This window comes from Octopus bimaculoides, chromosome 27 (assembly GCF_046866305.1).
Source record: "Octopus bimaculoides isolate indiv1 chromosome 27, ASM4686630v1, whole genome shotgun sequence".
NCBI classification, from domain to species: domain Eukaryota; kingdom Metazoa; phylum Mollusca; class Cephalopoda; order Octopoda; family Octopodidae; genus Octopus; species Octopus bimaculoides.
Genome location: NC_142954.1, coordinates 7,567,112 through 7,579,372, shown reverse-complemented (window position 1 = coordinate 7,579,372; position 12,261 = coordinate 7,567,112). Strand labels below are relative to the sequence as shown.

At 37.5% G+C, this 12,261-nt stretch overlaps 1 protein-coding gene across 1 annotated transcript in view; it reads right to left on the bottom strand.

Annotated features, from left to right (window-relative positions):
* The window catches only part of LOC106877417 (E3 SUMO-protein ligase RanBP2-like), a 71,197-nt gene extending 60,663 nt beyond the window's left edge, over nucleotides 1–10,534 (bottom strand). The window contains exon 1 of the mRNA XM_089343319.1: nucleotides 10,270–10,534. Within this exon, the coding sequence (XP_089199445.1) occupies nucleotides 10,270–10,341 (72 nt within the window). The 5' untranslated portion in view covers nucleotides 10,342–10,534. The remainder of the gene's footprint in view (nucleotides 1–10,269) is intronic.
* Between the last annotated feature and the right edge of the window lie 1,727 nt (nucleotides 10,535–12,261).

Here is a 12,261-nt window from a genome sequence, read left to right as displayed (position 1 = left end):
TGAGTGGATTTGGTATACGGAAACGATGTGGAAGCCCGTCGGATATCTTTATCTTGTACTCGTTTCAATCATTGGACTGCGGCCATGCTGGGGCACCGCCTCGAAAGAGGTTTAATGGAACGAATAGATCCCAGGACTTATTTTCACGAGCCGGGTACTTATTCTATTGATCTCTATTGGCGAACCGCTAAGTTATTGAGACATAAACCAACACTGGTTGTCAAATGGGGTGGGAGAGCCCCCCCCCACACACACACACACACGACGAGCCCCCATCAGTTTCCACCTACCAAATTTCAAAGCTTTGGTCGGAGCTGAGGGCTATAGAAGACTTGTCCAAGACTGATAGGATACCAGACTTTAAAAAAATAAAGTGCAAGGGTCGAGTTCGATTAAAAAATCCTTCAAGACCCTGCCCCAGCATGACCGTAATCCAATGACTGAAACTATATATATAGTTGAAATTTATAGAAAAACAAAAGACGAAGACAGGTGTATGAACAACAAGTAGGTGCATTAGTTTGACGGTCGAAGAAGTGAGAAAGTCTTTTATGTTTTGAGCCTACGCTCTTCAACAGAAAGGGATATGAAAAAATAGAGAGAATGAAAAAAAAAAAAATTCTAGATCTAGCGGTCAAGCATGGCGAATGTACACACACACAGAGAAGTACCTAGATATATATATATATATTTATATATATATATATAGGTTTTTTTTCACGCTAGCTACTTGATAAATTCTTGTAAAAAGAATTTGTCCTATTATTGAATTTTATATATATATATGTGTGTAGGGAGAGAGAGAGAGAGAGAGAGAGAGAGAGGAGTGGCTGTGTGGTAAGTAACTTGCTTACCAACCACATGGTTTCGAGTTCAGACCCACTGCGTGGCACCTTGGGCAAGTGTCTTCTACTATAGCCTCGGGCCGACCAAAGCCTTGAGTGGATTTGGTAGACGGAAACTGAAAGAAGCCCATCGTATATATGTATGTATTTTATATATATATATATATATATTTTAAAATTATAATACAGGGTATCAAGAGATACCACCACGCTGAAAAAATAGCAGTCAAATCCTGACTCTAATATATATATATATATATATATATATATATATATATACACACACATACATATGTGTGTGTATGTGTGTGTGTATATGTCTGTGTTTGTCCCCCCAACATCGCCTGACAACCGATGGTGGTGTGTTCACGTCCCCGTAACTTAGCGGTTCGACAAAAAAAGACCGATAGAAATAAGTACTAGGCTTACAAAGAATAAGTCCTGGGGTCGATTTGCTCGACTAAAAATAAGGCGGTGCTCCAGTATGGCCACAATCAAATGACTGAAACAAGTAAAAGAGTATAACACAATTCATATATATGTAATATGTATGTATTATATAATAAAAATATAATAATGCAGAAACACGGCCCGGTGTCAAATGATTCATGGCCCGCTGCTTCAAGCTAAAATTAGCCCCGATTAAATAGATTTTGGGATCAAAAGTATTCCAAACCACGACCATCCTATTTGTTTTGCATATTTAGAACTACACAATGTCCGATGTATTTTCCTTCAAAGATAGCTGTGTGGTGTGTATGATAGACAGAGAGGTGAGGGCGATTTGGCTGTTATTTCTAGCAGACCAGAGTTGGTTTGCCACCTGATAGGTGCGCCATTTTAGGAAAAACAGTAGTCGCAGGGCAGCAGGCACAGTTAGAAAGCGCCGGACTACTTTCATTCTCAGCTCGCATATCTCACTTTCGGTTTTCTACGTTTAACTAAACTGCATCAACAAAGCCAGCTCGTGTTACTGCAGAGGTCGATAATCTACATACTAACAACAGAATGCGTGAACAACAACAACAACAACACACACACACACACATACGGATGCTGAAAAGCTCCTGGCTTTAAGGGTGTTGCGAAAGGCCTGGTTGGAGGCCCAACATTCTGAGTTCTTTTACAGGGCTTAGAAAAACTGAAGGACCGCTGCAATATCTGTGTGAATCTGAAAGGGGAATATATTGGATAAAAATCAATTAACTGATCCTCCAGTATTTTCATTCACCCAAAGCCAAGAATTTTTAACCAACTCTTCGTGGGTGTGTATTTTCAAATTATTGTTGTGTGTTACTCTTTACTTGTCTCAGTCATTTGACTGCGGCCATGCTGGAGCACCGCCTTTTAGTCGAGCAAATCGACCCCGGGACTTATTCTTTGTAAGCCTAGTACTTATTCTATCGGTCTCTTTTTGCCGAACCGCTAAGCGACGGGGACAAACACACCAGCATCGGTTGTCAAGCAATGCTAGGGGGACAAACACAGACACACGAACACACATATATACGACGGGCTTCTTTCAGTTTCCGTCTACCAAATCCACTCACAAGGCTTTGGTCGGCCCGAGGCTATAGTAGAAGACACTTGCCCAAGGTGCCACGCAGTGGGACTGAACCTAGAACCATGTGGTTGATAAGCAAGCTACTTACCACACAGTCACTCCTACGCCTATATATATATATATATATATATATATATATATATATATAAAAATTAAGGTACTCAGAAATCTGGATGTTTGTACATTTACAGATTTTTATTAATGTCACATATTAAATAAAGCGTTTTTCACCTGGTCGTGCAGGATTTTCAATTTGAAAATCCTACACGATTAGGTGAAAAGCGCTTTATTTAATATGTGACATTAACAAAAATCTGTAAATGTACAAACATCCAGATTTCTGAGCACCTTAATTTTTTTTCTATATAATTTCTGTACATCACCTCCAAACCTTCCAATAGAGAGAGAGAGAGAGAGCCTTGGTACAAAGTACCAAGATCAGATCACACTTACAGGTAAACTGTACTTAAGACCAACGTTAAAGTTATTTATAGTTGGTCTGGAGTGACCAAGTAGCTGTTTGTCTTTCAAAAACAAAGGCAAAAACCAAGCAACTGAATAAATGAAAAGCTCAAAAGAAAGATAGAAAAAAAAAAGAACCTTCTTCATTATTAATCAACCTGCAACGTCTTTTTCTTTCTTTCTGTATAGGGAATAATTAATTAGCTAATTACCTAATTGTTTAGGTTTGTTAGCGAAATATATGAATGGCTTTATGCGGCATAGTAAATTTCGCAAATACAAGGGTCATTTTTTTTATTTTTGTTCTTAATATCTTTTATTTCGATCACTGGACTGCGGAGGATCGATCCCATTATTTACTTTTTTTTCCCCAAGTCTGGTATTTATTTTATCGGTTTCCTCTGATCGAATCCCACTGTTGCAGGGACGTAAACAAACGTACACCGATTTTCAAGCAATGGAGACAAAGATACACCACGCATGCACACACACTCAGGCTTCTACGCAGTTTCCGTCGACCAATTTCACTCTCGAAGTATTTATTTGTCGACCAGGGACTATAGATGAAGACACTCACCCAAGGTGCCGCGCTGTGGGACTGAACCCGAGAAACTATATTGTTTCAAAGCGAGTTTCTCAACCACACAGCCATGCCAGCACTATGAATAAAGAGAATAATTAGTTTTGTTAGGGACATACATGTCTGAATGAATTTTATGCGACGTAATAAATTTGGTCAAGATCCAACAGAAAAATAGTATTTCGCAAATACGATTACTTGTGTGCTTAAAAAAATAAAAACCACTGCTTGACATTTTGGGCAAGTATCTTCAACTCATTTTTCTATAGCGAAGTAAAACTGGAGCAGAAATAAAGTGTCTTGCTCAAGAACACAGCCCAATCCGAGAAACGAACTCGCAACCTCACGATTGTAAGCCCGATGCTCTGTCGCTTGTACGCGTGTGTGTGTGTGTTATCTACTCCGTTCCTTGACTCTTGTATTCTTAGCCGCATACCCGGCAACCCTGGTCACCTACCGTGAAATAAAAAGAACTATTTCCAGTTTATCGTGCTTTGAGACGGAAAACATCCACAACCTTCCATCATCATCATTTAACGTCCGTTTTCCATGCTAGCATGGGTTGGACGATTTGACTGAGGACTGGTGAAACCAGATGGCTACACCAGGCTTCAATCTGATTTGGCAGTTTCTACAGCTGGATGCTCTTCCTAACACCAGCCACTCCGAGAGTGTAGTGGATGCTTTTACATACCACTGGCACAAAGGCCAGTCAGGTGGTGCTGGCAACGGCCACGCTCAAAATGGTGTATTTTACGTGCCACCTGCACAGGAGCCAGTCCAGCGGCACTGGCAACGATCTCGCTCGAATGTCTTTACACGTGCCACCGGCACAAGTGCCAGGAAGGCGACGCTGGGCATAGGTGCCAAACCACCATTGGCCCCTAAAACTCTTTTACTTGTTTTAGTTATTTGACTGCAGCCATACTGGAGCACCGCCTTTAGTCAAGCAAATCGACCCCAGGACTTATTCTTTGTAAGCCTAGTACTTATTCTATCGGTCTCTTTTTGCCGAACCGCTATGTTACGGGGACCTAAACACATCAGCATCGGTTGTCAAGCGATGTTGGGGGGATAAACACAGACACACAAACATACACACGCACATACATACATATATATACATATATATATATACACATATATACGACGGGCTTCTTTCAGTTTCCGTCTACCAAATCCACTCACAAGGCTTTGGTCGGCCCGAGGCTATAGCAGAAGACACTTGCCTAAGGTGCCACGCAGTGGGACTGCCAAGTTTTCCTAATGAAAATCCATTAAAACAAAATCGGTGTATTTTAACAGAAACGTGGCAACAAGGGGACTCACACACACATACACATTCTCTCTCCCATCCTCCAATCAGTTAAGAGGCTTGCGCAATCACACACGCGTATACCCTTGCTGTCTGTAATTCCAAAGCAGAATCGGTGCGGTACAATGGGAGAAGACTGGGGGATTTTTGAATTTAAGATAAGCGGAGTGAAAAGACTCAGATTTTTCAGTATTTGACTGGAACTTTATCGATGTAAAAGTTGACCCCCGGGCGAGATCTGAACTCACAATGCAAAGATCCGGGCAAGAAAAAAGGACGTCGGAGTTGGAATTTCTCCGTTTTTGCCAAAAAGGCTTCTCTTATAGTTTTTAAGTGCGTAATGCTCCCCACCAAAAAATTAACGTGCGTAGTGCCCATAATATCGACCGAAACCGGTCCGAAGAGGGGATAATGAGGGAAGATTAAAAAAAATTTCTCGAAAAAATTTATTTTCTTTCTTAAAAAAGATGTTCCGGATCTTTTTTAAAACGGGGGCCACATTTTTCATTAACGAAACACTTTGAAACTTGGAACACTGGTAGAATGTGTCATATAAAACATATTTTTCTCTTAGTCTTCTTTAAAAAAAAAGAAATCCATAAGTTATTCCTTGTTAAAGTTGTTGTATTTCTGTAATTTCAACCAATCACTGACGTCCATTCAGCCGATATACATTAAGTGCCGACTACATAAACAAACGATTCTGAAACAATTAACCCTAACCGTAGGGTTAGGGTTAGGGTTAAAGCAAATTTAAAATGAAAAAAGCAAATAAAACGAAGGTATGGAGATTAAATACGCTTTACATCGCTTAATCAGCTAAAGGAGTAAATATTAACAACTGAATACTTGTCAGTGATTGGTTGAAATTATCGAAATAAGACAATTTTTTACATGAAATAAATTCGAATACAAAAATATTTTTCTGTTCTATAACGCAAGTTATAAGTATACGAAGTTTGAAAGTCTTTCCGTACCAAAAACACTACGTAAAACATTAATGAAAAATGTGGCCCCCGTTTTAAAATAGATCCGATGTTCCAGATTATTTCCAACAGCACCGTGGAAAACAAAATCTGAAAAATCTCCGCGGAAATGGAGAAATTCCAACTTGCTGGTGTGTTTCCTAACTCCGACGTCCGCCGAAAAAAAAATTTTTTAAAAATACCGCGACGCATTTTTTATCCGTCGCTCAGCAATCGTTCGTCATTAGGAAAACAACGTCACGCAACCTTCCCTAATGACGTAGGTGTGCAGGGGTGTCTCCTGAATATTAATTTTCTTTCTCTATATTTTTGGTTCAGGTGTGCCGCCAAATTTTGAAAAGAATGTGTGTATCGCAAGTTAAAAAAGGTTGCGAAGGAATGCCCGACGCTCTAGTTAGTCAGCTAATTAGCTGTAACTGTGTTGTTGCTGTTGGCACTCCGTCGGTTACGACGTCGAGAGTCCCAGTTGATCCGATCAACGGAACAGCCTGCTCGTGAAATTAACGTGCAAGTGGCTGAGCACTCCACAGACACGTGTACCCTTAACGTAGTTCTCAGGGATATTCAGTGTGACAAGGCTGACCTTTTGAAATACAGGCACAACAGAGACAAGAAGTAAGAGTGAGAGAAAGTTGTGGTGAAAGAGTACAGCAGGGTTCGCCACCATCCCCTGCCGGAGTCTCGTGGAGCTTTAGGTGTTTTCGCTCAATAAACACTCACAACAACCGGTCCGGGAATCGAAACTGCGATCCGATGACCGCGAGTCCGCTGCCCTAACCACTGGGCCACTGCGTCTCCACTGCAACTGTGTGGTAGGAAGTTTAGTCCCCAACCACACGATTCCGGGTTCAGTCCCACTGCGCAAGTATTTTCTACCACCGCTCCGAGCCGACTAAAGCCTTGTGAATGGATTTAGTAGAAGGAAACTGAAAGAAGACCATAAAGTGTGTATGTGTGAGACCACCGCTCGACAACCGGTGTTGGCTTGTTTACGTCATCGTAACCTAATGGTTCGGTAAAGAAGAAAAAAATAAACCATAGAAGTACAAGACTTGAAAAAAAAAATTACTAGGGTTGATTAGTTAGACTAAAAATCTTTCGAGGCGAGGTCCCAGCATGGCCGCAGTCCAGGTAAAAATTATTATGCCCTTCATTTTGTCAACCCTGCAAAGATCCGGATAAATAATGCGAGGTATTTATTTTTGCCCGACGCTTCTAACGGGTCAGCTAATTCGCCGCCTTTTATTCATATGTTTATCATGGAATTTGACATATATTCCTAATTTCAGACCCGAAAGGTCACTTCCGGATAAAAAAAAAAAAACAAAAAAAAAACAGAGCCCTGACTAAGTAACCCAAATCATTGAACGTGAGTGTGTATTACTCAACACGCTGTAATTTACGATCGAAATAATAATAATAATAAACTAGGGCTTGACTTGTAATATAGGCAAACTAATTAAATGCGAATCTTAATTGCCACGGCCCACCTAACTAGGTTTTGAACTCGTGACTAACGGAAACATTCGTTTACGAAATACACACAAACGTTAAAGTTCTTAAAGGAAAGAAGAAGATAATATGCAATATATAATAGATCTTTACTCCTAATTTAATCCCAAAGGTGCACTCAATGCATGGTAGAGAGTACATCTATTTGGAGGAGACCGGCAATTCAATTCTTGGTTAATCGGTTTCCCGCCCGTTGTGTTTTCACACACAAACATACAATGTGTGAATGTGTTTTCTTTTCATACATGAATTCATATTTTTTATATTAAAATAAATGGGGTTTTTTAACCAAATATTGTTTCTGTCCAATGAACAAGGAACTACCGTTAATGTTTCCAACGAACGAATACAAAAGAACGTGACAGAGCTAGTGCTTAAGTATTATAAATAGGCATTCTAATGTTACACTAACACACACACATATATATATATATATATATATATATATATATATATATATATACACACACCTACATATTTATACACGCACAGCAGTTGATTGCGTTATGTATTACAGAATTTCTATAAAGAAAAAAGACCAGGTTTCTGGGATTGTCGCCTTAGCTCATTCAATATACACTCGCGTGTATATCATTTGATTGCGTAATATATACCATTTCAAAAAAAAAAAAAAACACCTCACCACTTTCTATATATACTCGTGTATGCGTAAACGTACAACGAATACACACACACATATGTATATATATATATATATATATATATATATATAGCCATTGCCGGTGTGGCTAATTAAAAATACAGAGGAAAATATAGACAAATGTAAAGTTCAACTAATAACTGATTTAATACTGTCTCCTTTTTTTAATTTTATTGTTTTAATTAAGGATACTGAATAAAATGTCAATTTTGTCCATTTTTAATGTATCACACTGCTTTGTGAAATAAACTAATGTAGATTTCACGTATAAGATATTATTAGGAGGCAGAGTTGGTAATTAACAAACGACTTTAAAATACGCCACAAGTGTGAGTCTATTTCCGCGCACCGGCCAGGATTATGCTTATATATAGATAGAATCGTATACACAAACACATATATCATTGTTAAAAGATGCACAGCACTATATATATACATATATATATATATATATATATAATCGGTCAGTTGTTAGTGGGGGGAGGGGGAAAGCACACACTACAGAAAATTTGAACAGTAAGAGTTTTAATATTGTCAATTACTAGAAGATGCATTCTTTTTACGTACGTTGTACATATATATATACGAGGTTATATATTACAATCAGAGTAATAAAAAACCCATGTAGACCAATACGTGTATAAAGACTTAAACACAAATGTGTATATATATATATATATATGTGTGTGTGTGTGTGTGTGTGTGTATTCTCTAAGTACATTATAGTCTGCGAGCGTTGTATATACACGTTAGATCTACACATTTTGCAATCAACATATAAACACGCATGTAGACCAACAGTGTACATGAAAGAGAATTATGCATACGTCGTACAATCTACGTAGAATCCGCTAATGCAATTGGTGGTTCAACACACAATAATATATATTATATATATATATATATATATATATATATATATATATGTATGTATGGGTGTGTGTGTTTGGCGGACGTAAAGAATGTGATGTATGTATATATATATATATATATATATATATATATATACATACAGAATCTCCCATTTTCGAAAAAGGAGATTCTGATTCTACAAAAAAAAAAACAAAAAAAAACGGCATTTTAAAATTTTAATTTCCCCCACCCTACCACTCCAAATTCTTCAATTTTAACTTTATTCAGAATTTTTTTTCTTTTTTTTTTTGCGAAATGCGTAGAAAAATACGGTGATTATGATAATAAAAAAAAAAAACAATTTTGTAAAGTTTCAATTTTTAAGAAAAAAAAAGTGAAAATTGAAGAATTTGGAGTTCGTATTTCTATCTGGTATTTGGAAAAATAATCTAACATAGATACATAGAAGGGAAATAATATACCAAGTAAAAGTATGTTTAGATAGATAGATAGAAAAATAGGTTGATAGATAGATAGACGGTTGGAATTTTCATCGAGTCATACCATTTAACAAGTCATAACTTTTATTTTTTGTTATTTACAGAAAATTCTTGCGAATTCGTGTTCTAAAACACTGTATCGCTATGTACAGGTAAATACGCACAGTATCATAGATAGCTATACATTGATTTATGCTATGTTTGTGTGTGTGTGTATATATATATATATATATATATATATATATATATATATATATATATATAGAGAGAGAGAGAGAGAGAGAGAGAGAGAGAGAGAGAGAGAGAGAGAGAGAGAGAGAGAGAGAGAGAGAGAGAGAAATATCCTAAAGTAAAGGTGTATATATTTACATACACTTATGTATGTGTATATATATATATATATATATATATATATGTACACACAAATAAACGTATAAAGATACACATATATAGATAGTATACGTGTACATATACACAGCCGAAGTGTATATATTTATATACACTTTTATATATGCCTATACATATACACATCTTTATATATATATATATATATATATATATATATATATATATATATATATATAGACAGAAACGTATAGATATGCATGTACACACAGATAGACTGATAGACATATATATATATATACATAGACTGATGGACATACGAGTATATATATAGAGAGAGAGAGAGATAGATATACGTACATATATTTACACGTAACCGAAATAAATGTGTATATATTTATATATGCCTATACATATATACACATCTTTATATATATATATATATATATATATATATATATAGGCATATACGTATAGATATGCATGTACATATAGATAGACCGATAGACATACGCGTATATATAGATATACGTACATATACGTCCATATATCCACACGTAACCGAAATCAATGTATATATATTTATACACCAATACATTTCCATGCCTATAACGTGTATTAAACAATATATATCACATAAATATTACCTCTTTATCGTCACGAGTCCTCCTCAACAGATCGGCAGCGTGCCGGTCTACCTCTTTCTTCGTTCGGAACATTATTACTAGATATATATATATAAATCACTACTAATTGGAATTGTTAGTAATTGGGTAGAATCACTGTAGATGTTATGTATCTGTTGGCTATACGATCACTTCGTTCATTGTAGGTTTTTCAAGTTAAATAAAAACAACGCCAAACTAACGTGCGTCTTTTTCAAAAGGGATTTTTTCCGCCATCAAACTGACTGGAAAAAGGTTCGTTTCTGGTTTAACGACAGTGCGTCTGTCGTAAAGAAAGATCCGCTTTATGGCACATGGTTGCGTGTGAGCGTTATAATACATGTGTGTGTGTGTGTGCATATATATATATATATATATATATATATATATATATATATATATGTATATATATATATGTATATATGTGTGTGTGTTTTGTTTGCAACGTCCTGTACCCAGATATTCACCTATACATACAGGTAGATGTAGGTATGCACATACTTGTACGTATATATGCATATACTCATTTATTATTATTATATATATATATATATATATATATATATATATATATCTTTTATTCTTTTATTTGTTTTGAGGCATTTCACTGCGGCCATGCTGGAGCACTACTTTTAGTCAAGCAAATCGACCCCAGGACTTATTCTTTGTGAGCCTAGAACTTATTCTATCGGTGTCTTTGGCCGAACCGCTAAGTTACGGGAGACATAAACACACCAGCATCGGTTGTCAAGCGATAGTAGGGACACACACACGCACACATACATACACGACGGGCTTCTTTCAGTTTCTGTTTACCAAATCCACTCACAAGGCTTTGGTCGGTCCGAGGCTATAGTAGAAGAAACTTGCCCAAGGTATCACGCAGTGGGACTGAACCCGGAACCATGTGGTTGGTAAGCAAGCTACTTACCACACAGCCACATCTGCGTAAACACACACACACACACACACACACACACAGCTTTTACTTGTTTCAGTCATTGGACTGCGGCCATGCTGGGGCACCGCCTGGAAGGTTCTTAAGTCGAACGAATCGACCTTAGCACTTATTCTGTCGGTCACTTTTCCCGAGCCACTGAGTAACGCAGACGTACACAAACTAACACTGGTTTCATTATGAGGAAACCGAAAGTGTTTCCTCACAAGGGTTTGGTCGGCCTGCGGTTATAGTAGAAAACGCTTTCCCAAGGTGCCATGCAGTGGGACAGAACTCAGAACCATGTGATTTGGAAGCATTGTTCTAGTCACTGAACACTGCGGCCATGCTGGGGCACAACTTTGAAGGGTTTAGTCGACCGAATCCACCCAGTGCTTGTAAGCTTTTCTTTCTTTCTTTCTTTTTTTTTTTTTAGTCTGGTACTAATTCTATCTTATTCTTTTGGCCGAAACGCTAAGTTAGTGGGACGTAAACAAACCAACAACGGTTGTCAAATTTTCTAACACGTAAAAGTAAACAGGAAATATTTATGAAAACTTATTTTTGAAATTAAGATAAAAATTGGGGCTACGATTTTTTAAATTTTTTTATCTCATGAGTTTTATTGTAATTATTTTATTCTTTTACTTGCTTCAGTCATTTTGACTGCGGCCATGCTGGAGCACTATCTTATGGCTTGGCAAAAGTATGCCACATTCTTCTCTCTTTTCTCAGCAAGCGTGACGTGCAATAATGATCAATGAAATGGTGTAAAAGACCCTACCTAAATCGTCAACAAGCAGAGAAATATCTAAAATGGCTTGTCTGAAGAGAGAGAGATGCGTTGGAACAGTCAATCTGACAAACAGGGCCTCGCACTTGTGGATAGCTATCTTCGCCCCGAAAGTGGTGAGCGGGATATAGTCCGGGGGCCGAGAACGCTGGAGGTCTCCCACTGTCACAGGCTCAACCATAAACCTGTCAAAGAGCAACCGATACTTTAACAGTTAGCCCTTCTCTGCCTGACGTGCACCGGA